At 40.7% G+C, this 27,588-nt stretch overlaps 1 protein-coding gene across 6 annotated transcripts in view; it reads left to right on the top strand.

Moving 5' to 3' along the window:
- The first annotated feature begins 17,365 nt into the window (after positions 1 to 17,365).
- ATP11A (ATPase phospholipid transporting 11A) overlaps positions 17,366 to 27,588 on the top strand; it is a 117,476-nt gene continuing 107,253 nt past the window's right edge. For 2 of the 6 annotated variants that reach the window (XM_048959042.1, XM_048959110.1), the window contains exon 1: positions 17,367 to 17,654. In XM_048959042.1, the coding sequence (XP_048814999.1) occupies positions 17,616 to 17,654 (39 nt within the window). In that variant the 5' untranslated portion in view covers positions 17,367 to 17,615. Of the gene's footprint in view, positions 17,655 to 27,588 lie in introns of all 6 variants that reach the window. The other 4 variants (XM_048959271.1, XM_048959188.1, XM_048959355.1 and 1 more) reach the window with 3 other exon arrangements.

Raw genomic sequence — 27,588 nt, 5'->3', positions numbered from 1 at the left:
CTGGAGAAAAGACTGAGGGGGGTCTGGTTAATGTTATAAATATCTGAAGGAAGATGGGAGGCAAATGGATGAGGTGTGTGGATAGGACAAGGAGCAAAGGCCTGAAATTTGAACATAGGAAATTCTCTATGAACATGCAGAAGAATTTCTTTATGATAAGGTTGACAGAGCACTGGATCAGGTTGCCCAGAGGGGTTGTGGAGTCTCCTTCTTTGGAGATATACAAGACCTGTCTGGATGCCTACCTGTGTGACCGACTATAGGGAACCTGCTTTAGCAAAGGGGTTGCACTCAGTAATCTTATAAGGTTCCTTACAACCTCTGCAATTCTGCGATACTGTGATTCTTCTCCACTAAAGGAAAAATTCCCTCATGGAAACCAGTACGTACAGGAGTTTCCTTGAGCTAAATACTTTATACCCTATTAGCAGGAGGGTTGGCACTAGATAATCTCAAAGGTCCCTTCCAACCCTAGTCATTCTATAATTATATGATAAAAGAAATAGCAGTGCAGTAGATAAGAACACAAGGTTCTAGCTCTCTGTTTTCATGTAAGTCTGTGGAACCCCACAGAGATACTGCCTTTATGCAAGAGGTATAGGCCTACCTATTGTTTTTCTACTGCTACCTAAAAGCATTAGTTATTCACTATTGATATCCAAATGTGTGCATGCTTGAAAAAGTTAGTGTGGAAAAGTTATCAAAGGAAAAACACACAGTATATGGTAATTTCCTACACCATTATTAGCTGTGTATCAGAAACAAGGTGAATCTTATCAAGTTAATATTCACATTCTCTGTCTTGGCATAGCTTTAACAATTCCTAGATGTTTTTTAACTGCCACAGATATCCACAGAATGTTATTCATGTACATCAGTTGTAGTCATTAGGGCAAAAATAATTATATTGTATTAAAAAAATAAATAGCATTAATTAATTTATTTGTGTTCTCCTTTGTGTTGAATTTCAAGTCTTTTTAAGAGGTATGACCAGTTCTTAAAAATAAAATAAAAAAAAAATAATGCCAGCTTTTTCTCATAAATAAGAAATTTAATAATTTTGGCTTGAAATATGGCTAGTTTCAGCCTTAGTAATGCCCCAATTTACACATTCCTATAGCAATTATATAAATGTTCTCTCTTAGAGAAAATCACGATTCACACAACTGAAAAAACCGAGATGCCTCAGTCCATGACTCTGTAAGCAACACACGGTCATGCACATCACGGAGCCTCAATTGTGTGATGCTGATATAAGTCCAATCTCCAGGCATCTAGATATCTATTGTGTTCTGAAGGAAATTGAATACAATCAGTGCTGGCAGCATGAGGTTCCATTGAAACAGGATTTAACTTGTACTTACTCTGTAGCTTTACACCCATTTGCGGTCTAGTGTCTTCCAAGGCAATAGCAGGGTAAATAAAATAGACTTGGTCCAAAACCAAGTGTGTAGTCTGAAACCAAGTAATATCCAGTGACGTTCATTGATGTTTACTGAATGTTTGCAGAGACCAAACAGTGTTTGTGAGCAGAGCAACCTGGTGGCTGGTATGTTTTGGTGGCGGTGACAGCAGTGTGAAAGATGAGCCACTCCTACATTTCATTCCATGTTATACACTTGCATTTAAATAGCATGGGCAGTTGGGTCTAAAATCAAGACATAAGACGACATGAAATATTCCATGGATGGTTTTTCTACAGTTTCCTTTGGCATGTGAAAAGAAAAGGATTTTCTCTGCCTCACAGTGCTGTTCTGAAAAAAAATACATTGCTATTCTTAGTTAGTTACTATAAAACCTAATATCTGGCATATGCTTGCCACTGCTAGGAGAGATAACGCTAGCAGTCTAGCAAACTTCAAAACATACAATCAAGTATTTTTAATATAATATCCTGTGTCAGTACTGGTCAAACTCTTCTTTATATCCTTTAGTCTATGCTCTGGTAACAATTACTCAAGAGAAAGCACTTTTTTTGCCTACTGCTTTCAGCTAAGAATGCCAAGTGAGAGCCAGTAGGAGTTTAACGTGTTAAGGTCTAAGCCTGTTAGGAATTGAGTGCCGTTCCCATTGAAACTGTTCTACCTGTAAATCCAAAAATAGAAGAGTGTAATTCAAATGCTTTGTTCATATATCTTGTCTTGTCTTGCCTCACATGGATGAAACAGTAAGGAAAACACAACTATTCTGATCTCCATAATAAATGGCTAGGTCGTATCCAAAAACGTGGATAATTTATAGCAACAACAACAAAAATTTACTTCCCTGTAAATAGGTAGACTCTTGGTAGTCTAAGTATTTTGGGCAGCTTTCAGATACACTCTTCTCATCCCCTCAGGCATCCTATCAATCAGAAGAATGAGCTGTTTGCCTTTGGTATCCAAAGATCCTTACATCTAAGTTCTTTTACTCTGTGAATAATTTTGAAGTTGAAGTTGTTATGGACTTCATCAGCATATGAAAGATGCCAATCTAAGGTTCTTTAGAATTCAGTAATGCAATGTTGGTTCAGAGAGATCATTTAGGTCAGGAAGATTTTTTTCTAGCTTTTTCTAATCACCATGTCTTTTGCATCTTATAACATTCTCTACTCATCTCTCTACTCAGGTTCTTCTCTGCCCTTCTATAAACTGGACACATTTCCTAATTTTTCCTCAGCAGAGCCAAAAGTTTTAAGGGTCTTTTTGATCTTGCTCACAGCTGGCTGAGCAAGAACAAGCAAATGATTTGCATGTCAGCTATAACAGTATGATATTCCAGACAGTATCAATCTACCTCTGCCTTTGAAGCTACAGAATCTGAATTTTTGTCATAGTTTAACTAGATATGAACTAACAGACTAAAACCTATCTGTCACAGCAGGGCAGTAGATAGGATATAAATGTATTCAACCTCTTCCTCTATGTGCTTAGTGTCTGGACTGACTGGCTTTAAACATTCCTTCCATGCAGGGCCTTATCTGAATTATTATGCAGAGGTGTGTCTGACTTCTGTGTTAGGCCAGAACCTTGCTGGGAATAGCCATTCCTAATCCTGCTTTTTCAATCATTTACAAAATTACTTTTTCCCAAATTGTATGTGTGAGAGGGCAGAGATCAAGAAAACAAGAGATACCGGCTCTCACCAATATTAGGCTAATTACAGCTCTTGCCTCTCCTCATTCTTGTATCCTTCACTGAATCTGCAATTAGAATTCATGATTTTCATTCCCTTTGCCTGGGCTTCAGGCTGCTGTGCCCCATACTGAACACCACCTACTTCAGCCTTTCATACATATACTTAGTTTCTGTATTTATCATTTTCTTGGAAAATAAGACAGTGGTGAACATCATCTTTAATGTTTCCAAGTAACAGGTAATCATGGGAAAGGAATCCTAGAATCATAGAATCACAATGTTGGAAACGACCTGCAAGATCATCTGGTCCAACCGTCCTCCCACTACCATTGCTACCACAAGCTACTAAACCATAAAGTGTAAATGCAAACAGACTTACAAATCTGATGAAATTTCATGCAATAACATTTATCTTGAGTTTCTTGATACTAACTACCTTCAGTGTCTCTGTTCTATATGATATATATTTAAACCTGGTGAGCATACAAAATTACACCCAGCTGAGAGAGGAATTACTGGATAAGGCAGCAAATATTTGTCACTGTCAAAAGAATGTTAAAGGAAAGGCTGTAATAATACACAGAGCAGTGGAGATATTACAGTCATTTTGCTGGCAGTGCCAGCATATTTTTGGATTAATTCCACTTAGCTCCAGTTTGGCTGAACAAGCAGAATTTTCTGAACTGAATTCAGCAATTTAATTTTAGTTAAGCGTGGTTGAAATCAAGCCATATGCATGAAACACAGCCAAAATTTGTGGATTTGATTTATTTGGACTCAGATTCATCAGAAAGTACTACAGTGTATGTTACACTGAAGAGCATGTTCTTCTAATAATCCTTCTTTGAATCTTTAAAACCAGGTTAATAGAAAGTAGAGAATATGTACAGAAAATTGCAGCTAATTACTTAGTTTGAGCCTGAAAACTATAGAAACAGTAGAAGAACTGGATGTAACTATTTCCAGAACATTGCAATCCCTGGCAGGCAAACCAAGATGAACAGAAATTGGTACGTTTTATAAAGTTGCACAGAAAGGAAGAGAAATAACTGTCCTTTATATTCATACATTTATTGCGTTCTTATCTAGAACAAACACTTTTAAAAATGTATTTCCTCTGGGAAACAATTGCTTTAAGGATTGCTGTATCTAGTCTCTAAAATCTTTCCTGACCAAGAACTTTTAATGAAGGAAAGGACTCAAGTATGACAGCAGATTAAAATACCACAAGGAAAGTTGAATTCAGAGGCTGAAAAAAACATTTATATTCCTGATCCTCCTCTGTTCTTCAGGAAGACTGACTGCACTCTTCAGAGAAAAAGACTGATCTCATTTCATCTGTAATTCCAATCACTAGAATCATAGGATCATAGAATCACTGAGGTTGGAAAAGACCTTAAAGATCATGGAGTCCAACCACACCCTAACCATCCTACCCTAACTCTAACAACCCTCCGCTAAATCATGTCCCTGAGCACCACATCCAATTGGTTTTTAAACACATCCAGGGATGTGTGCAGCATTCAACCACCTCCCTGGGGAGCCAATTCCAGTGCTTAACAACCCTTTCTGTAAAGAAGTTTCTCCTGATATCCAACCTAAACCTCCCCTGGCAACTTGAGGCCATTTCCCCTCGTCCTGTCAAAGACAGAAAGGTCATGGCAGCATCAGGTATGGAAACAAGGCAAAATCCTGTAAAAGCAAAGACATTTCCTTCTTGACTCATAACTGTATGCTAGGCTATTCTTATCTGAAAGCCAATATCCTGCTTAATTGCTTATCATTACAGCTGTCTGTTCTGAACAGGACTACTGCATTCACTCTGGATGAAGCATAATATCGTTTTACAGTGATCTTACTGAACCAGGGAGTTGATGTGGGATTAATAAAATTCCATTTGCATTCCTAAAAGATTATCATAAAATTGAATCTTTTTATTGGCTCTAATATATGGCTTCATTTTTAATATGCATTTGGCCTCATCCTGTCAAATAACAATCGTCACAACTTCAGTATTAGATTTTCTAGCATAAAGTATCAATTCTGATGTTATCCTATAAATCACATTAGCACAAACAATAATGTAGTTTCTGGAAGCTTGAGTCCTTTGAGTAACAGAGGGATTGTAGTGTATCCTAGATGACTGCAGACTGCTTTGGATCTTTATTGTTTTCTTTCATAAGAGATTTACTTTTAATAACTGATTCTGTAAATCTGGCCAAGTCTTTTAGTTTCCTTGAGCTTTTATTCCTGGCTTCATAACACTCCTCAGGATTGTGATCTCAAGATAACAGCATCCTAGAAAGTCATTGTATTCCTTTTTCTTCTAAAGAGATCCTTTTTCAAAACTAGGATCAAAACAGTATTTTGAAGCATTTCTGGTTTCTCCTTTCTCTTTACCTTGCAGTTTAGCTAATACGGAGCATGATTTTTTACTGGCCAGAATTAGGGACGTTAAGCAATCCCCATGTATCTGTTTTCTACTACTTCCTCTCTTTTCCCTTTCATTATAGACTGAGGCAGAACTTCACCTATTGAGTGGAAGCTAAGAAATAACTTAGTGCAGGATTGGACTAATTCTGCAAGCTGCAGTCTCCTGCCTCCCCCCTGCCAGACTGATGCTGAATCCTGCCTTGAAACAGATCACAAAAACTAATTTTAGCATGATTGACATCAGATTATGAGACTGTTGATACCCTCCTATCAGAAACAATACATCTCCAGACTTTTAAATGCCATGTTTAAATGTGAGGTGAGTGTGATTGAGCCACTTCCCAGTTATTTGTCGTTTACTATTCAACCTACCCGATGCCAATGAAGTCTGCAGGGACACACCTTTCAGGTTGCAACGAACTGCCCCAGAATTCCAGGCTGTTTTGATTTTAAGATATAAATGTCAAAGACACAAAAAACTCGAGCATGGTAAATCAGTCACCTCACATGTGGCAGCAACGGATGTATGAATAACTCACAGATCTTTGAGAGGAAACCATGCCAAATTTTCTCGCTTTACTAAATAATTCTTGGCAGCCTACCAGTTTGGGCATTATAACATGCAAGCTTATTAAGAAAGGATGTTTTCTCACAAGAAGCTTTGTTTTAACCTTAGTCGCAGAGGAAAGTTTGACGTGTTATTGCCTTGTTCTGGCGAATAGAGCAGGCTGTGTAAAATAAGCATGTTTGGTTATGTCAGTGTGGCTGCAACACCTGGAAAGTACACAGTGCAGGAAGTCATGCAGAATCATACCACTGTGTTGCAAAAGGGGAAAAGGCTTGCCAAAAAGGAAGCACAGTTTATGCTTTTGTTAATGAAAATTGAACCTCAGTAAAAGGGGTGAGAAATAGTACCTATTTCAAATAAAAATGGCTGTGTGTTTGGGATAGGAGCCTTTTTAAAAGAATAATAGAAGTTTGGTGGTCTGATGCAAACTGCTTTTTGCTATTTTTTACCTGTTATTTCATATAGAAGTCCAGGACAGACTAGGTTTTCAAATGCATTTGTGTAAGTATATGGGATCTTATGGGGTCCTATGCAGTCTTATGGTGTCCTATGGGGTCTTATGGGGTCCTATGGGGTCTCATGGGGTCTTATGGGGTCTCATAGGGTCTTAAGGGGTTCTGTGGGGTCTTATGGGGTCGTTATGTTGTCCATGTTGTACAACACTCCGAGACTTCTTTAGGCCTTTGAACATGACCACATTTTGTTATTGTTTTTTTTTACTAAATATCATTTTCTGGCACTGTTCATTGAAGCTATTTTTACAACATTTTGGTTACGTAATGAACACAAGAATAAACCAATTTGATACTCATACTTCTAGCAGCTTCCAATTTTGTGCTGAAAGAAATACCCAAGCAAGCTTTCACTGTAAAATGAATGGTTTCTTAAATAATTCCCATCAGAGTATTTCACTAACTCTTGCTGAAATCCCATTACCAGTTTGCTGTCTGTACAAACATTGCTAAATATGTCCTGCTGATACCCACAGATGCACAGCCGTGAGATAAAATTTTGTTTGTTTGCTTTTTAAAACTTTTGAGTGAAACATAGTATTCCCACAGCCTTCACTTGCCTGCTGAGTATGAGACTGAATAGAAAGTACTGTGACTTAAGAAATGCTTTTGTTAGCCAGGGTTTTGGTGCCATTAAGGGCTTGTCTAAAAACTACGGAGCTGTACTAGGGCCAATTCAAAATCTCTTTACAGTCACTAGCTTGGGCTCTGGCAGCAGTCTGGTCATGGCACTCAGATAATGCATGCTGCTTATGGATTAAAATTAGCTTACACATCCCATAACTCTGACACTTAGGGGTTATACAACATAACAGAGCAATACGATTCCAGCAACTACGGTATTCAAATTCCTTTTCAGCAGCAAGTTGTTCTTAATGTACACACACATATGATGCCCATTGCATCATCCCACAGGCATGCTATATATATATACATCTTATGCACCAGCCACTTAATGTGTTCTCAGACAGCTGCCAGGATTTTGTATCACTGTGTGTGTATATACAATGACTAGTACTAAAGGGCATTGCTGTAATCAAAACGTTAAATAGAAAAAAATGTAGTTTGCATGTAAGTGGCTGTGTACGCATTTGTAAATAATTAGTCCAGGAACTAAGTGATAAAATACTAAGCTATCAAATATCCATCCCTCCTCTGTTCCATCTCCTTTCTTCTCTCTAGCTAATGGTTCTCCAAGTCTTGCTCATGCTGCTTCTCTCTGTAGTACCATCACCATTCACTCTTACGGCAGTTCCTTGGGAATCCAAGAAGTCTTTTAGATTGATAATACATGCTGAGTGCTACGAGTAAATTAATTCCAGCTACACTCACGCCAGTTCATTTACGTCAGTGGGACTGCATGGTAGAAGGCAAAGAAAGGAAGGTAGCCTAAAGGCTTTGTATTGCAAGGGAAGAATCCTGATTCATGGCCTCAAAGCAGGGAAGCCTTCATAAAACATTCTCTCACTGCCAGGTTCTTCCCTTAATATCTTGCCTTTGGTTAGCAGCTTGTACCACCTTTTCTTTCCAAAGAAGGGGGAGTAGGAGATGGCATTGCAGGAAAGAGTGGAATGAGATGACATTTCCCTTACTTCCTTCTCTAAGCAATATGGACAATTAAGGCAGATATTTGGAATTTCTGCAGCACATGCAATTGCTCAGTGCTCATGAATTTCTCAGTACAGAGGCAAAGTGATCTCTAATTGATCAAATTCAATTTCAACAGTAGCACGATACTATGAACATAACATCCCACATCTAGTTATAAATCAATACCCATTATAGGACTCATTTTGCCAGGGTGATTAGTGATTAGGAAATGTCACACATGCACACACAACTCCTGATTCAAATGAGTCAGGACAGGCCTGTGCCACTCAGGATAGCACTCACACTTCACATGGTTTCAAATCACTACTGTATCTCCATGGATAGGTAATAGGAGCTACATTAAATTTCTGTAGTGACGTGGAAGATTCTTTTTGGTGGTAATGTAATCTGAGGCAGTAACCTGCTGTTAAACGGTTATTTTAGGAAACAAAAAGAAAGAAGCATACTCAAGAAGGTAGTTCGTGTTACCTCCTTTCACTCAAGGAGATTAAAGCAATAGTCATAGAGGACACAAAACATGCTACTGCACACTTGTCACACTCCCATCCTTTCAAAGAATCACAGAATCATAGAATCATAGAACCTTAGAATCATAGAATGAGCTGGGTTGAAAAGGACCACAATGATCATCGAGTTTCAACCCCCCTGCTGTGTGCAGGGTCACCCACTACCAGACCAGGCTGCCCAGAGCCACATCCAACAACTTTCTAGCAACAGCCAGTTTTACTGAAACAGTAGAATAAAGAATGGGGCCAAGCAACAGTAGCCTTGACTTATTAAGATCAGTCAGCAGTGAATGACTGCTGCAGGACTGCCCTAGTATGCATCTTTACTTATAGAGCATCAAGTGTTGTTGGTGGCATGTAATCATAGTATTTAGCTTACTACGAGACACATCCCTCTTAAATACTCTCTTGTGTTATTATCCACCTCCTCTATTAGTTCTCTACTATTAAGCATTGGTTCCCTGGAATAATCCCCAACTAAATATATTTCATTTTGTCCCATCTTTCTGGACAACATTAGAAAGTCATATCTCCTTTTTCAGCAGTCTCTGCCTGGATCCAGAGAAGATTTTCAGCTAGTGAAGGGGTGATACCAATCTGGTATCTCTTGCCAAGACAATCTGTTCCAGCAAACAGGTTAAAATCTAGAGCATATTAAGTCAGATAAAGCTTTGGTTTGCCTTACTGGACCATAGACCCAGTTGCACAGAAGAAATAGCTCCCTCAGAAGCAGTCATCTGAGCCAGCACAGACAACATCTCAGCAGAAAGTGGCATGTTGCAGAGCACTGCCTCTCGAGAAAATCTCTCCCTTCCCAGGCATTTCACACTGTGTTTCACACTCCTGGCTGGCTCTCCTTTCCATACAGCCGTCAGTCGGGTGCTGGTTTCAGGATTGACAGCTACAGGAAGTAGCATGGCCAGCCGTGAATGCTGTCATCACAGTTCATTAATCCTTTTCTAGTTGGCATGAAATACATACAGTCATTAAAGACACAGAAAAACCAAAAACAACCTTCCACTACTATAACAGCAAACACATTGCGTGGAAGCAAGCTGCTTTCATAGTCATGCAGCTCTACTTCCTCGCTCTCAGCAAGCTACACAAATGTCCTTTTGCTTGCAAACTTCAAGAAAAGGCTAGGAGATGTCAGGCACTTCCTTGATTTTCCAGTGAATACTTTTGTCCATACACAGCATCAGACTGTAACAGACTGGCTCCCCTTCCTGCCTCTGCAGGTTTTCAGTGACAGGACTATTACAGGAAAACACGAAATTCAAACTTCCGTAGATATATACTACAAAGGTATTTTATTAGTCAACAGGCAATATGATGGGGAAAGAGAGATAAGACAGTAGACAAGCTAATGCAGTTGTTACATTTGGGATTTTTTAATGCAACTCTAATCTTTATTTTTATATGCCTTTTTGTATGGATGTAAAGGTTTCTGCTAGTGCATCTCTGTCAGGAGGAATCCTTCTTCCTAGCATTATCACCTACTTAAATAAAACAATTTATAAAACACAAATGACAATTTGGATCAAACTTGTAATAGCAACTTTACTGCAGTTACTGTCAAAACCCTGCAGGAAAATAAAAGCAATGGCTGTGGTCATTACACATTTCACAGCAAGTGAGATGATGGAACTGAATGCTGTCATGGTTGAAAGCTTCAGGGATCTCATACACTTCATTGAGCCTGCCTACAAAATGCTAAGTCTCACCATGTTCTCTCACAGCAAGATTCCCAGTACACACAACGTGCATCATGCCAAGCCTCTGCAGTGCTCAAGAAGATCAGCCAGACCTAGCTGCAGTAAGGGAAAACATAGCAGCATCTTAAAGAACCATTTCCCAGTCAAACAAAGGGTGGTCTTAGCAGCAGGTTTCATTACTTGCTACACACATACGAAAAAGCCACAAGTGGAGCATTAATAACAAGAACATTGGCAAAAATGCATTTGGAAACATTTCTTTGAATACTGGTATATTTGTTCATCTGTAAGAAAGTGCTGATGCCTTTTGGAAATGAAGGAAATGAAAAAGGTGCCACTGCCATCCAGGATTTACCTTCAGGAAACAAAGGAATATGGAATGCAGCCATCCTAATTCCAATCCTACAGCCTGTGAGGGGCATCAGGAAGCCTCCATTGGTTAAAGAGCACCATTCCCCAAACATCCTCCTCCCAACACCACCCCAGCCCTGCTGTGTCCGCTCCCAGCACGTGAGAATGCAGTGTCTAATAATAACCAGGAGTGACGGGGAGAGCAGGATGATGCAAAGGTATCACAGGCAGCTCTATGTGGGACAAGTCAGCTTGCCCTAGACTGCAGTGCTGAGTGCCTTTCTTAGGAATTTGTCCTCCAAATGGTGTAAATTTGAAACTGGAAAATCTGATGACTGAATATTCCTTCATTTTTATCAAAGCAAAAAGTTCATTTTTGAAGTGTTTAATATTTCTGGTACTTCATATATTGATTTGGAACTATTCATGCTTCCTAAACAAACAGTTATAAAACAAATTGAACGCAGTCAGGAGAAAATGCAGACATTCTTGAGAATCCTGAACCACATCTTTCTTGAAGCCCAGAGTGCTGATGCTGCTATATTTAGTGCCTTATTTGGTGGGAAAGAACAAACCACTAAAAGATTTTGTCCAGATTCGATTGAATGCTACATCAGAACAAAGGTAATTTTACAGATGACATTAAGGTGGCCAGAAAGTGATAACCTTTTTATTTACTATTCTTCTGGAAGATCAGCTACGTGCTTCTTTTGCTAGAATAGTTTTGTCCAAAACTATTTCCTAGCCATGTTATGGTGAATGCTGGTTGTACTAACTGCTCTGCCTGGTTATTATCATGGAATGTAACAGGAATTTTCATACACTTTATAAACAATAGTCCCTTGTTTCTTGGTTCTTGAGGGGAAAAAAATCTCCCCTCAAGGATATGTAATTCGTTTGGAATTTGACAGTTTAACACTGTAGAATTCATTAAATAGCTGAGAGAGGCTCATCAAAGTGATGAAAAAGGTGAAAAAAATTATATGAAACAATAGGAGTCAGAACAATGAGGTGCTACCAAAAATCAAAGCAAAATAATATCCTGTCCCTTTAAGAAACCAAAAATAAAACGGAATACTTTCCTCATCTAGATCCCAATTCTGCACTCAGCTCTACAGTCACAGGACTCTGACTGTGGGGAGTTTATTGCCGGATGAACGCACTGAAGTGTAAAATACAGACATAAGGCAAGACTACTTGCAACACTAATGCAATCCAAAGTGGAGAGAAAACAGAGTTCACACAACAAGGTCAGAATATTATTCACAATACCTATAGATTCCAGCACTTTCCTTCCTTGAGTTTATTCTCTGCTCATTTTTATCGTTTTTTCCCCCACTTTGGTTATGCATGGTTGCAACTAATGAGATTTGTCACAATTCCAAAACCAAATATGTATGAAGGTACTTGTGCATGGTGTTTGAATGGGAAAGCAGGTGAGCAGAGAAAGAATTAAATGGAACATCACATTAGTAACCATAGCAGCCAACAGCATTTCATCCCATGAGAAGCTTGCTCTGGTGGAGGCTGGTTTCCCTTTTAATGAGTTTACTACGCTGTTTCCAAGGAATGGAAGAGTCTTGCAAATGGTCCATGTGACTGGATTGCCTACTGCTCCGTGTCACTACAAAGATTGTTCTGAGTGCTGTGCTTCTCCTGATGATGAGGACTACTTTGTGACAGAAGGGGACTGGATCTCTTGCAAAGATATCTTTGCTAATGAGTAATGTCATTTATTAAGTAACGTATGTAGAGGCAATGTAGATGGACAAATCTTGGTCGTAATTGCAGAGAACTGCCTGAGCTGGCAGTCAAATTATTTTAATGAACATCCATTCACTTGATTGTGTTTGATACTCAGAAGCTAAACTACATTATTTCAGATGATTTTGTAAATAAATTATGTAAAAAAGGTCACCTTTATTACCAAGGATGTGGGAATTTTACATTGCCATAATGACAGCACACTTAGCATTTGAGAAAACCAGAAGATATGGATTATTGCCAGAGGGTGGGAACAGAGAGATCAAAAAGTCAGAAAGATTTCTCATTTTCACATGAACTTTCTGGAAAAAAAAAACAAACCAAAAAACAGATCTAGACAAAGAATGTCACAGGAGAGTGATCTTCAATCCTTTGTCCTCTGGGCCACTATGTTGATCATCAGGACCACGGCTTGATGCTGGCCACTGTATTCTCTTTAACTTCACACTTCACATTGCTTCGTCTTCAATTTGTCAACTGGTCTGCACAGTTACTGCACCCTGAGAATACTGCAATAACCATTGATCACATTCTTCAAATGAATTCCATCCATCCATTTATCCATCATAAACACCTGGAAATGAACTTTCTTTAACATGAGACAAAGGCTCCTCAAAATTAGCATCATTTTCACAAAGAATTTGCAGAAGGATGTGAGAATATAATATTTGCATTAGATGAATTTGCAAACATCTGTTCCTTGGAGAGAGTAATTTCTTTTATTAACACAAATTAACTAGTTAAAATATATGGTGTAGACATAAGAAAGAGAAGAGGTTGTTTCCCTGATCAGCTTCTCAGATATGTACTGGAGGGAGGGACACAACAATTGAAGCATTTGTGGGGAAAAGCCAAAAACACTGCAGGATGAGTGATTTCACTACAAGCGTACAGAAATTGCTCAGGCAGCTGAGATGCATACAATAATGGTTTTTCAGTCTTCGTTGTTTCTCTCTTCTCGTGGTGCTCTCACATACAGCCAAGACAACTCTTACCATCTACAAGTTTTTTTTTAAAAGAGGTGTGCAGTCATTATCATAATAGGAAGCAGGAATCTAAACAGATACTAAACATAGTACTTAGAAATCTAGTGCCTCTGATACCTGCCATATTTTCAGTGTACAATATATCTCTATACCTGTGAAAACTGTGGAACTTTATGAGGGCTTGGCAGCTACACAGTGTTTTAAAACCTTGCTTTTCCACCTTCCAAGGCTGAGACATTAAACCAGAGTTTCAGAGCATTGCTGCCTCAAGGAAAGAATTCAGTATGAAGTGAGCTGCTGCCGTTGGACCAGTTTCCCAGCATTTTCAGTGCAATTATAAAACAAGGTTAACCAAAGAAGGATTGCAAAGTAGCAGAGGATACAGCTGTACATGAGAAAAGCAAGTATTTTGCATGTTAAAATATTCACCCTGGTGTCTAATGCTATTTAAACAATGAGCAGCATGTTTCAAGCAGAGATGTACTGATAAGAAAATTAAAAGGGATATGAGATTCTGTACTAAGTAGTAAAATCTAGAGCATTTGGTAATTCAGATGGGCAGGTAGGAGGAGGCTGAGAAGCACGTAATAGATCAGGAAGAGTCATTTGGTAAGAACAAGAAAGAGAAAGAGCATCAGAACAGGACTAATCTGCAGCCAGAAAGGCAAGACATTTAGAAAGAACAGCTAGGTAGGGAAAGCATACAACTAATTTCAGAAATCTGTTTTTTTTAAATATTAGGAGTGAAAAAGTGTAATGGCATATTCAAAGACAGGGACTAATTGTTTAATAAATTGCTTACAAGTAAAACATTGCATAACAAGCAGAACAGACCCATGATCGATATGATCGAGGCTCCTGCTTTGGTTTGACTGTAAAGTCACAATGTGACCTTCCACTTGTCACTCCGGGCTAGATCCAATAAAGGACTCAGGCACCTTAAGCCTGACTTAGGCAGATTTGAGGTGCCTAAATCGCACAGTATGACCTAAACACGCTGCTTTGTGACTTATTAACCCCAGAGGAACTTGTCACCCCAAAAGGGAACATGTATTTACTGCTCAGCTCTTTGTGCACACACAGTTTGGTCAGCAAGAACATGCTGTGCTACTTTCTAGTGGGCTACCACCACTCTGTCTGCGCTGCGCTCGTAAGTTTTCTTTATGTGGAAATGTGGTAAAAAGGACAACTAATGCAGGCTGGGGCTTCAGTGTGTGCTCAGGATCCATCTGTCCTCCTTTTCTTAAGAGCACAGTGTCACAGCTTCAACAGGAAGGTCACAATAACGTCTCAGCTTAGCTTGAGCAGTAGCCTGGAAATGGCAAATGTATATCCACACATGTGTGATCCTCTTCCCTGTCCTTGACTGAGGAGGAAAGTGAGAACAGGAGCGCTGGTCCCACTTTAACCCACTTTTTGTTTCATGGAAAACATTTGTTTCTTGGTGGGACCTACACCTATGAGTGAGTTTCAGGTTCTGGATCTGAGGAAAATATTTCTCACAGCCCCATCATGACCTAAGATGAAAAGACATGGAGTACAGATCCTTAACCTTACTTAGCCAAAATTGCTGCCTGATGCAAAACGGGGATAGAATTAATAACTGAAATTCAATTTCATTCAAAATCTAGGCAGGAAGCGAAGTCATTGAAGATATTGTGATAACTAAAGGCAAGGTGTCATTAAAGATGGAATAACTCGTGAAAATATTATAAAATACAAACACTCCATAGCAACTCCTGTATGAAGCTGAGAGACCTGTGGCTGTTCAGCTTGGAGAAGGCTGAGAGGTATCTCACTATGTTAATAAACATCTGAAGGAGTCAGGTGGGTGGAAGTGGGCTCATTTTAGTGGTGTGCAGCAACAGGACATGGGGCAATGGGCAGAAACCAGAGCACAGGGAGTTCCATACAAACACAAGAAAAAACTTTATATTTAGGGTGGCAGAGCAGTGGAGCAGGTTGCCCAGAGAGGCTGTGGAGTCTCCTTCTCTGGAGTTACTCAAGATATGTATGCTTACTTGAGTGGCCTATTGTAAGGAATCTGTTTTAGCAGGGGTGTTGGACTAAGTGATTATCTCCAGCCTTTACAGTTCTGTGGTTTTTGGAAAATGGAATAGCCAGAGAGAATAGTGTCACAAAAACAACTACATTCTCTGCTTCAGTTTAGCACTTTGAATATTTGACGTTATCAGTGAAACCTAATTCATAAATTATTTAATTCATTAATTAGGTTTAATTCATAAATTAGGTTTTTGTACCATTTTTGCAAAGAGCGGTTTCCTAAAGAGTGATGATATAATCATGGAGAATCATTTTGATAGTGAACTGCACAAGTAAAAAAACCAGATAAAGTAATTTTTGGGTTAACTCACACTGAACTGCTCATTCTAAGAAAAAATCCTGTTGTTTCATGGGTCTTATAATTCCTTTCATTTTCTGTGATGACTTCCTGAAAGCAAAATAGAGGAACAGAAACCTATGTTGGAAGTGTTAGGACTATAAATAGGAGCACGAAAAAGACAGGTGCTGCAAAAGGAATATAAATTATTAGCAGTAGCTGAGCTGAAAAGCACTGAGTTTTAGACCAACACCACTTTGGAGTCTGAATAGCAACATTATCTCGACCGCACTGCACTTACTGCACATTATATACTTTGCTGCCTAAAAACTGCTGAACATATATAACGCATCTAAATTAAAGGTGACCTGGGAAGAATCAGTCATATGCCTTTCTTCTTAATACTGAATGATGATCTCAAATAGCATAATCTCTGTGGGTTTGCCTTTTTTTTTTTTTTTTTTTTTTTTTTTTTTTTTTCCTGCGTATGTAAGTTGTACTAAAAGTTTGTGTTCTCTTTGGTCTGGAAGGATTATGCAGTGCCTGAAGAGCGACTGAACGGTCAGGATCCAAAGGAGGGACAACTGACCAGCTGTGGGCTCAGCCTGGTGACACAGAGCAGCAGGCTTGACTGCTCAAAGGAGTGGATTTTCAGTCTGACTGCACCAAGTGATTTGTTTGCTTTATTTAAAGTTGACTTTTTAGTTACATCTTGAATTTTATGGCAGCATCAAGTTCCAGTTAATTTTAGAGGAAGTATTTAGCTTAAAGCCGGGGTTTAGTTATGTTGAATCATGGAAAGCAATACTCAATTTCTTTGAGGCTTCGTACAAGATTTCAGCAAAGCCGAGCGAGCCCCTAGGTGTCCCTAAATCTACGGCGGACATGAAAGCACAACAGTCGACGGAAACTTCTGCACATCCCCTCACTGTAATCCCTTCTGCTCGCTTTGTCGGGGCTGTAACGCTCTTTGGAAGCCGAGATGTCTTTCTAACGGCTCTCAGCCCGAGGACAGCCATCCCTCAGCTGCCGGCGCGCGAAGGGCTGCACTCCCCCAGTTCTGCCCAGCGCAGGGCTGCAGCTCGCTCCGCCGCACTGGCAGCGGTTGTTTCCCCACAGTGTGAGGCGGGCGGGGTCCCAACGGGAGGGCGCTCCCCAAAAGGGCGCGGCCGCCGTTCCCCGCCGCTCTCTGCCCGCTTCCCATGGCCGGTACGGCCGTTGTGAGCGCTGAGGTGAGGAGGGAGGGGCGTCGCCGCGCGCATGCCCGCCCGCCCCGCGTGACGTGCGCGGCCGGGGCAGCCCGGCCGAGATCAAAGCGGGCGCGGGGAGAGCCGGGTCGGGCGGTGGCAGCGAAGGGAGCGGTGCGGGGCTTGCCCGCCGGATAAAGTCCTGGGCCGGCCCCGCGGGGCGGGCGCAGCGAGGGGCGGGAACGCTGCCGGTCGGGTGCGCTGTCGGAGGCGTTGCTCCTCTGCGCCTCCTCCTCCCCTCGAAAGCGTCGCGGCAGCCGCGCTGTGGGGCATGAGGGGCCGCGGGGCACCGCGCCGCAGCGGCGGCGGTCAGCGCACGGCTTAGCCGGGACGGCGAGGAGCGGCGAGGGAACGGGTGCGGCTCCCTGCATGTGGCACGCGAGGAGAGCCGGGCAGCCCGGCGGCAGCAGAGAGCAGCCGGCCGCGCGGTCCTGAGCGCCGGGCAGCGGCGACCGGCCGCCCGCCATGGATTGCAGCCTGCTCCGGACCCTCGTGAGCCGATACGTGAGTACCGCCGCACGGCCACGGAGCTTCCGACGGAGTCCCCCCGGGGCGCCCCTTCCGAGCGCGGCACGGTAGGGATCGGGGCGGCCCTCTGCCGTCGGTGTGAGCGGCTGCAGGCAGCGCGGCCCCCAGCAGCAGCGGCTCTGGGCGCTGGGTGACGTCCCGAGCTCGGTCGCGGTTCCACTGCTTGTTCCGATGGCTCAGTCCGGCTGCGTTTTGCGGAGCTGGCTGGCTTAAGTAGGCGGGCGAGCGCTCAGAGTAATCCGCTCTGCCTGTAGATGCGCGCGGTAGGATTCGGGCGCACCCAACTTGCTTCGGGGACGGAGAGTTGACCCTAGTTGCTGTTCTCCCGGCGCCGAAACAAAGCAGTACTGCTTTAGAAGTACACTACACTTCCAGGTGTAGGACGAGGTGCGTGAAGCACAGATCCCTGTGATCCGAGGGCTGGGAACGGCCAAAAAGCAGGAGGATGCGCGATGCTGCTTTTGGATGCAGGAGAAACTTAGAAACAGTTGGGAAGTGATGTTGCAAAGAGGCAGTGGGGATTTCCATATACGCACAGCTCTTTCTCTCTTGCAGGAAATGCTGTAAGTCAGGAAACTTTCGTGCTCTGACCATACCTGTGTTCAGAACACTCTAAGTTTTGGATGTGTTGAGTTCTGTTCATGTAATGCATGCTGAGTTTTCCTTTCTCGTTTACACATAAATGAAAAAAAAAAAAAAAAGATCCGGTGGGAAATAATACTGGATTTTGTTTGTTGTTTGCGTTGCTCTGTGGGATGAGGAGAGAATAGGTGAGTACCGAATGCAGCGATGTGTACAGGGATCCTTAGAAAGTAACCCCGAGGGGAGGAGGAAGTACTATAAGAATGATGAGGTGTGAGAGAAGAAGTCTCTGTGGATGTGCAGCGCTCTAGTGAGCTGTGCTGGGCTCTGTTTAGAAATAAGATCAGTCTGAGTACACTGATCTGGCACTGCTGATCTTCATGTGGGGTTTAGCTGAAGATTGCTTGTGTTCTTGCAGCTGAAGCCTGTACAAATACTCCAAAAATCATACCACGTTCGTTGTGTGTAGAGCGAACTGTGATTTCTAGGCATTTTCTGCAGAACTTTAGCTGTAACCTCTCTTTCAAACTGAGCATCAAATGTGACTGAAGCGAACTTAAGATTAGCTATAACTTCTATTTTAAAGGACAAAGATTTACCTAAGAAGACAGCATGTTGGAAAAAGCAAGACACTTGAACTTCTAAGTTGCAGACCATCATCATGCTCCTGCACTGCTGATGAGGGTAATTCAGTGGTCTAAAAGCCTGATGAAACAGCCCTTGTGAGGAAAAATTTCCTAGATCATGTTGCTTTCTGCATTATGTGTATGCCGAGTAGGCTGTGCCTGGGTAACTGTCTGGCTGTTCTGAGCTGCCTTATATATTCTCACCTGTTGCTTGTTCTTTTTGCACTGTTTTTTCCTCAGTCATCTTGTCCGTTTTTTCATCTATCTATCTATCTATATATATTATACAGCAATGCATGTGCAGGCACTTCAAGAACACAGTGATGAAGAAGTCAGCCTCAGTGGAAGATAAAAGGCTGGATGTGATCAGTCTCTGCAGCTAAGGCTTACAAATATAAATACAAATATAAAACAGCATGTTTTTTTACAATTCTCTATTAAGACATCCACAGAGCTAACTTCTATAAAAACACAACATACTGCGTAAGTTTTATTTGGGGATTTAATTTATATACCACAAATACTGCCTTTAATATAGGTACAATATAATACAGTTCTGTTTATTTGACTGCTGGTGTTCACTTTGGATCATGAACTCAATGGCATGCTGTGCTGTCAAAACTTCAATAATAAAATGGCCTCTAGTTAAACTTCTCCAAAGTATAAAATCATGCAAAATCTACATCCTATATGTTACAACCAGTACAATAATTGAAGCCAATAGTCTGCAATCAGCCTGGACCATATATATATATAAATTTTTTCTTCCAAGGAAAGAACACTTTGGAAAAATCTGTTGTCAGGGATCATTATTTCAGTAAGGCCATTAAATCTGGCAAGCTGATTACCGTATTGTTTTGTTTCTTTTCTCCATGGTTCATCTATTTTTATACAGCTACAGCAGTGAAAATGAAAATTAATAGTTTAAATGCTGTGCCTGAAACTGACTGCTGTAACTGAGGAACAGATGTATGTGTCAGCAGTGTCTCTCAACAGTTGTTCACCCGAGCTGTGTACAAAACAGTTATGGTTCAGAAGTGTGGATGTGCTTCCCTTTTTCCAGGCTACTTTGTAATGAGGGAGAACAAGCAGTGGCACTTATGCAGGAGTCATTGAGAAAGATACAACACCAAAGTATACCAAAGTAAGCTTGTACTTGAGATTATTTCGAATCTATGCAGAGACTATTCAGCAATTGATGGTCTATAACTATGAATTGTCATTTTTCCAGGCTGCACTTGGGACTTGGTTAGCTGTGGATCTTCCCTGAAGCAGAGCAGTTGCTTCTTGAAGGAAGCTGGAGATGCTGTTGGGGTCATTGCGTTGTACTGATGGAAGCTTCTGATGCAGTAGTGTCTGAGTCAGGTGTAACTGCTTTCCTTTCTCCCTGATACATGTTGTAGGGCATAAGTTAAATACCATTCAGGACAGTTCATGTCCTGAATGTGCTGAAAGGTTTTCCTGCAACCCCCCCTCTACCCCATTTTCTTTGTTATTGCAGTCACTGCCCTGAGGCAATGCAAAATAGTTCATATCTCAAAGGCTGTATGGAAGCATAGTGGTGGCTGGGTGCTGCCAGGTCAAGCTGATGTCAGTTTCCTGATCTTCTGAAATGATTCCTGCATTTTCTAATATGTATGCTATTAACCTGTGCTGTTTTCTATTTGTTTGTACCTTCCAGACATTGGAACCCTCCAGTGACATGGTTGAGTCAGACCCATGTTCAGCATGCTGGTCATACCATACCTTGCATCTCTTTACTGAGAGATGGAATAGTCTCCTGGAAGGACAGAGGCAGTGATAACGTTGTCTTACACCATTTCAAAATGGATATTGTGGTGTTCTGCCTCCTTATATCCATCCTGCAGATTTCTTTGATTTTTGCTCTCATCCTTTCTGTGTTCGTTGGCTGCAGCCATACAAAATTTATAGGGCTGTTGGGGAAGAATAACTTGCTTTGCAGAGGATGTCTGTTTCACTGCAGTGCAGTTGATCTAATGTTCAGAGTAGTTTTCTAAGCGCTTCTTGATCCTTCAGTCTGAAATAAAGCAGTGCAACTTCTTAATTGGGTTTGAGAATGTCTATATGTTTTGCTGCTTCAAATTGTATCCACTGTAGTGGTGGCATCTTTAAATAATGAAGTAAAAAAACCTTTATATGCAGCTTTCCACCACATGAAGCAATGAAACATTCTTTATTAGAGTATAATCTGTATTTCTGAGTGGTGCTTTTGCATCAGGTGTCGTGCTGCTGTCTTACCTTTGGCTTGTTTGTGTGTTCCCTGGGATGCTACCCCATGGTGGGCAGCCTCCCAGTCTGGGAAAGCTGAGTTAATGCATGCTGCCAGTGAGTGCCACGCAGAGCCTGCCTCTGTGATCAGTGATGAGCAGAACTGGTCAGTTTAGCATTAAAAGTATACGTTATTTAGGGGCGAGTAGGGGGAGGAAACAAGCATATCATCATAATCAGTGCTGTGTCCATAGATGATTGGTGACCTTTAGTATTAGATTGGATTATTTGGAATACTCACTATGTATTATTAAGCAACATGTTTTGTCCATGTAACTGGTGTTGCATTAGCTTTGTCTTTTAACTTGTGCTGTGGGGGTGAAGGGCTTTGCTGAGCTCGGAGCGTCTGAAGTTCTTCGGAAGAGATGAGTTGAGAGATAGTTAATATCTTTAAAACAAGTCTCAATGCCATCGTATCTCTCATAAAATAAGCACTATTTTTTGTCTGCTTAATGAAATGTGTGCGAGTGCCTTGTGCATTCATAATAGCTGCTTATGGCAGACTGTGGATTTGCATATGCATGAATATTGTTGACTTGAATATGCCTGGGCAACCTGGAAAACATCACTCTTAGCATACATTTCTTTGAGCACTGGATGGTCACTCACCATCTTGTGGCAGAACATGACGGTCTGTTCTGAATCTGTAGGGCAGCTGGCCCCTCGTCAGGAAATGCTCCTGCCCAGGGCAATTGCTTTGAATTGTATGGTAAATGTTATTGGGCCAGCACTGCATTACTGAGCACCTCTGCCTCTATTATGTAGTATGCTTAGAAATCCTGCCACTGTATTGCTTCCCCTCTTGTTCTTATACTACTTTAGGAGTACAAACATGGATGTTATGTATTTGTTGCCTGTGTAAGTATTTCTAAAGTATATAGCAACATATAAAGATTCACTTTAAAAAGAAAGAATGGTTTTCTACAGTTCTGGCCTCTGGAAACCTTCTGGTCTATTAGTTCTGCAGGTGGTTCTGAAAAATCTTCCTTTGGGAGGATGCAGTAAATGAAATTACAAAAAGGGTGCTTTATTTTTCACTTCTTTAGAAGGAGTGGGTTGACTTTACTTGTAGTTTAAGGAGGTGATTGACTAATCTGGCCAGGAAGTTACATGAGGATTTTCTTTTTCAAAGCGCGTTCACTGCTAAATCATGAGAGCCTGTGAATTTTGGTTAATAGTTCAGACAATTATGTTGTTTCTTTTTTCAATATAAATCCAAAACTGTTTTCTAATTGTATTTCTGAAGTATTTTACTTGTACACATAGTCTTAATGTAACTATTTTGACCTGAGAGCTTGAAAGTAAGCCTTGGTGTTCTGGAATTATTTGTGTAAAAAGACAGGCCATTTATCAAGCAGCTGAGATGATCTGCGGTTTTCTAAGCTTTGCTAACACATCTGAAAGCAGCCCAGTGTTCCAGTTCTTGCCTTCCCTCGCAGTCACTCAGCTTTCCCTGAGACTCTACGGACCGGTGTGAGAGAAGCATTGGCTCCATGTTTCTTACTCAGGGTGCCTCTTTAAATGAACACTTTTTTTCCCCCTGGCTGTCACTTGCAGTAAGTCAGAAGGGTTAGTTTTTTTCCTCCAGTGACAGAATTTGACAGAATTTCAAGCTCTTATAAATGTCAAATGAATGTGTTTATATCCTGACTCTGTCTGCAAGCAGTCTGAACTGTACAAAAGACATTCTCTTTAGGGGTTAGGCATGTATTTACAGGCCAGTAATTAGTACCTTGCATTTCTTAAGTGTTTGTGTCTGTCCCTGGCATGGAATTTTTTTTTTTTTTTTTTTTTTTAATATATATATCTCTCCTGGATGTCAGTGTGTCACAGTTATTCCTGATGCTTCCCATCTCACCTTTCTGCTCTCTTGCACAGGGGTGCAAGTTATTCCTGGTGCGGAAGGTGTGACTGAGTTTAAACAGCATAGGTCACTTCTGAATTCCTGTCTCCCCCAAGCATCCTTGCTTTGTTGTTCTCCTATCTGCATGGGGTTGGTTGGTTTGTTTCCTCTGGGTGATGAGCCTGAACAGTGTGCTGACTTCATGCTTTTCAGCCCCTTCATCTTTACAGAGGCAAAAATTGAAAGCTTTACTTCCTCCAGGAGTTGATTGTAGTGAGCGCAAAGTGTGGCTGGTGGATGCTGGCACTTCTGCAAACCTGCCTAGCTCCTGCATGCTGGTAGTGAGTTCTGTTTCATGCTCTTTCCAGCTTTGTAATGTATATATCCCAAACTCCCCAAAACAGCCTTACCTTCACTCCCTCTGAAAAAAAAAAAATCCAACTTAACAAATAAACAACTAGAGGGACAGTAAACAAGAAGATTTGTGGGGGCTAATTACTTTGAGAAAGATGCAGTTTCTTTATCTTTTGAGATGAATGAAAGTAAGACAGTATGTATGTAAAACAGCTTCAAGATGTCAGAGAATGTATTACAAAGCTGGTTGCTATTGACTACAAGATGTTGCTTACCTGTATGCAGAGGATACTTCTGCAATGTAAACCCTCCCAAACACATTCTCTACTCTCAGAGTGCATTTAAGTGACTTAAAGTAGATCAAGAACTCTTAACTTTGCCACTTTTAGCGTCAAAAATAACTTGCAGTTTTTCTTCTGATATGACAACTGTAGCTGCTTTTGTTAACTTTTAATGCAATATACTGCTCTTGTGCCTCTTGTGGGGTACCATATAATCCTTACTGAAAGTAGGGAACCTCTTCAAAATCATTAGCAGGAATGAAAGAAGGCACGATACAATGTAGCACGCTTACAGCTTGAAATCCCCATGCACTGTTTCACGTTCATTCTTTGCTCCTGTCATACTGCAGTAATTGAAACAAGAAAAGTGGCAAGGCAAAATGGGATTTTCTAATGAGCCTGCCTTTTTGAAACTGAAACACTTAAAAAGCAATAACTGGGCTGACAAGTAGAACGTTTCACAGATATCATACCAGGCTGCTGCTTGTGCTGTTGAGGTGGGGATATAGGCTCATTTAATTTAACAGGACTTAAATGCAATGAGGAAACAGTCGTGTTTTGGAAGAGCTGCTGTGTGATTGACAGGGAGATGCTACCTTGGTGTCATGTGCATACTGGCAGGGAAAGGAAACCAAGAGAAAGCTCTGCCACAGAAAAGGCAGAGCAGATGTTTTAGCACCTGTTATGTAACTGGATTTGACTTTACTGTTTTTGGTTGTTGTTGTTTTTTTTTTTTCTTTAAACAAAATAGCCTGCCTTCCTCATTTTAAGTCTTTTAGTTGGATTATATTTTTCCAGAATAGTGCTTCTTATACTGCATAATGGTAAACCAGTAGAATGATATTGCATTTCTATTTGTGTAATTGTCAAGGGACGTTTCAGTTGAAGTTCATCCTGAACTGAAGCAGAATGACACTGGAATGCTATTATCTTCTCTGCTATAATTGCCATGGCAACAACTGCAGGTAGACAAGGCAAACCAGGAATCCTTTGTAACACAGATACTGGGTCTCTGTTTTTCTTCCCTCTTGGCAATGGCCCTGGGATGCTTGTGGCACGAATGTGCTCCGAGTCACTATGAGAAGTGTTTTCTTGGCTTTTGTTTCATGTAACATTTACTTCAATTTTGTTAAGTGTTTATTATTTGTAATACTGTATTAAAAATTGCATGCTTTCTAGGGAGGAACTGGCAGCCTAGCCCAAATTGTTCTAGGAGATGGATGGGATAAGCCAGGTTCTCAAAGTTTGGAACTTTACAGCCTATGGGCTATTAAAGCACTTAGATCTCTCCTGTGGATCTGGATGTTAATTTATCTGCTATTCCTTCATCTGTTTTTATGACGAGGATGAGAGTATTGCCCAGCTCTTTTGCAGAGAGATATTTTAAGGGTAGTTCAAAGCATTGAGATGATTCTATACTACAATGCAGGAAGAAAACTAGTTCACAGTGTAGGCCTATAACAAGTGTATGTAGTGTGTTTTTTCCTCACTGCTTAACTGTTCTACATGTCTTTTTCTTATGCTACCCCTGATTATAACCCCGCTCTCATTCCTTCAATTACGCACACTCACTTGCAGATGTGTGCACATGCACTCTGTGAAATTGTGTACAATTCCTTTGGCAATGTCAAGAACTATGCCACGTTATGTCTAGGTACTCAGGTATGCTGTGAAATTATGATCTGGCATGCTTGTTTTTATGATAGTTGCTTACAAGCATGAAAACATAAGAATTGGGCACTTACATAGAAACATTTTTCTATCCTGCTATTCCTTGTAGATTAATTTTCCTTTTTGAAATACGAGAGTGGTTAATTTGTTTCCTTCATTAATCATTAAATTCATCTAGATAGTGGGGGGGGGGGGGGGAAGAGGGGAGGAAATAGTGTTTCTCTTTCCTAGTGGTGCTGACCAATCTCTCTGCTTCAGTCAAAAGAGGATTTCATATAACCTATTTTAAATAGAGGATTAAGGACAATTAAGTTCTTCCTCTACATCACTACTAAGATAGGATGCTGTGAAATCCTCTGAAAAGAGCATCTGTCGAAGCACCAGTGAAGTTCTACAAAGTTAATGACCGAAACAGTTACATGAAGGGCTTTTTTGCTTGAGTAGAGTGAAAAGTGGATGAAGGGAGAGAGGAAGTGAGCTATTTACCCAGTAGTGTTTAATTTCTTAAGGCTTCTAATTTGTGTTGTAAAGTGGATAGGTAGAAGAAGTGAAATAAGTTTGTTTTTTTTTTTTTTTTTTTTTTGACCAAATTGCATTAGGAACTTGCACTTCATGCTCAGCATTATACACAGCCCTTCATATCTTCTCAAAATATTATTAATAAAGTTGCTTTCACAAGCTGTCATTATGTTTAAGTACAAACACTAATGCCATTCCTTTCTTCCATTTTGTGTTCCTTCATTTATACCATTCATTATGATTATGTGGCCTTAGGCTTAGTTAGACCACTGTGCTTCCTGGGAGGTCATTACAAAATAAAACCAAGGAACATACTACCATTGTTGGAAAACATGATGTGTGCAATGATTAATGCAAAGGAAAATTGCTTGTGTATTTTGAAAGAGGTTTGCTTACTAAATGGACCTTTAGTGAATGATAGAAATGACTTTTGTGGAATATGGACAGTACTCTGCAAAGCTGTAAACATATTATTGGAACGATGCCTCTGAGAAATTGCTCTTATAATCTTAGCACTAACAGTTTCAGGTAGGATACTGATAATTGCTGCTGCTTCAATTTTGGTTCCTACAGAGCACTTGTCTAGAGGGTATGGTCTACTTTAGAATGACAGTACGCTTGCAGCATGTTACATTACCTTCAACCAGAATCATTCTAAGTGTTCTGGGTGCTTCCAGTCTTTCTTGCTGACTTAAAGCTCTTTGCAGGCATGTATACTCTCTGTGCAGCAGCTTTCCAACACTTAAATACACTGCTGGTCTTCAACATCCATGAGGAGTCGAGGCTGTGATAGTGAGTTGGTTCTGAAAACTTTTGTTTGAACACAGCTGTTAATTTTTTTTCCCCCTATCTTTTAAGATGAAGAAACTGACAGAGCTATCTTAATTTCACCTGCAGAAGCTCAAGTGTTGTTAATCTTTTAAACGGTATTAACAGGCTGTTAACTACTTAGAGTGGTCAGGTGACCAGATGGCCTAATTTGGCAGGAGGTGCCTGTGTGTGTGTAGGGATTGGGAGGGAAGAGAGGGGAGAAAAATGAGCGGGGGGTGTTGTTGGCATAGGGAAAGCTATGCCCTGAGCCCTAAACTGCTTCATCCCTTCGAGGTGATGCATGAGTATGCTGACTTCTAGATTCTGCCTGTTTTTGTCTGTGTGAGGAGGCTAAGCCTTGATGCTTAAGTGGCTTTAGCATGTAGAAATAAAAGGAGGCCTTCAGGTGCTCTCATGAAGCAAAGTACAACTGAGTATAAACAGAGCTTTATATAGGACAGTCTGGATTCTTCTGTGTTTTTCAGCTTTGAGGTCTCAAATTTGTAACACCTGTCCCAGAGGTTCCAGCCTAGGATTTCATCCCTAGGAAGTAGAAAAGCCATGATGAACACTTTTACTTATAGTACTGATGGTATCTGCTGTAACTTGTTCAAAGCATTTGTGTGTGTATGCACATAAATTGACTGGAGGCTAGACTTCTGTTGGGTGTGTAGAATTAAAATCTTGGTATTCCTTTGCCATTTTGAGGTATGTATTTGATGATAGTGTTTAAAACTGAAACTAATAATGTTTTTACCCATGCTTTTTTCTTGCATATGTTGAAAACTATAACAAAAGCCAAACAAGGTTTGGTTGACGCAAGGTTGTAGTGGAGTAGTGAGGCAACTGTATTTCCAGAGCTTTAAAACAAGTAAGACTATAGCCTTGATCTTTTGACTTGTTTGTTTCAGCTCCCACTCAGACAACATAATTCT

Source organism: Lagopus muta, chromosome 1, assembly GCF_023343835.1.
Source record: "Lagopus muta isolate bLagMut1 chromosome 1, bLagMut1 primary, whole genome shotgun sequence".
In the NCBI taxonomy this organism is placed as follows: Eukaryota; Metazoa; Chordata; class Aves; order Galliformes; family Phasianidae; genus Lagopus; species Lagopus muta.
The sequence above is the reverse complement of the archived record's forward strand: the minus strand, read 5'-3'. Positions and strand labels throughout refer to the sequence as shown.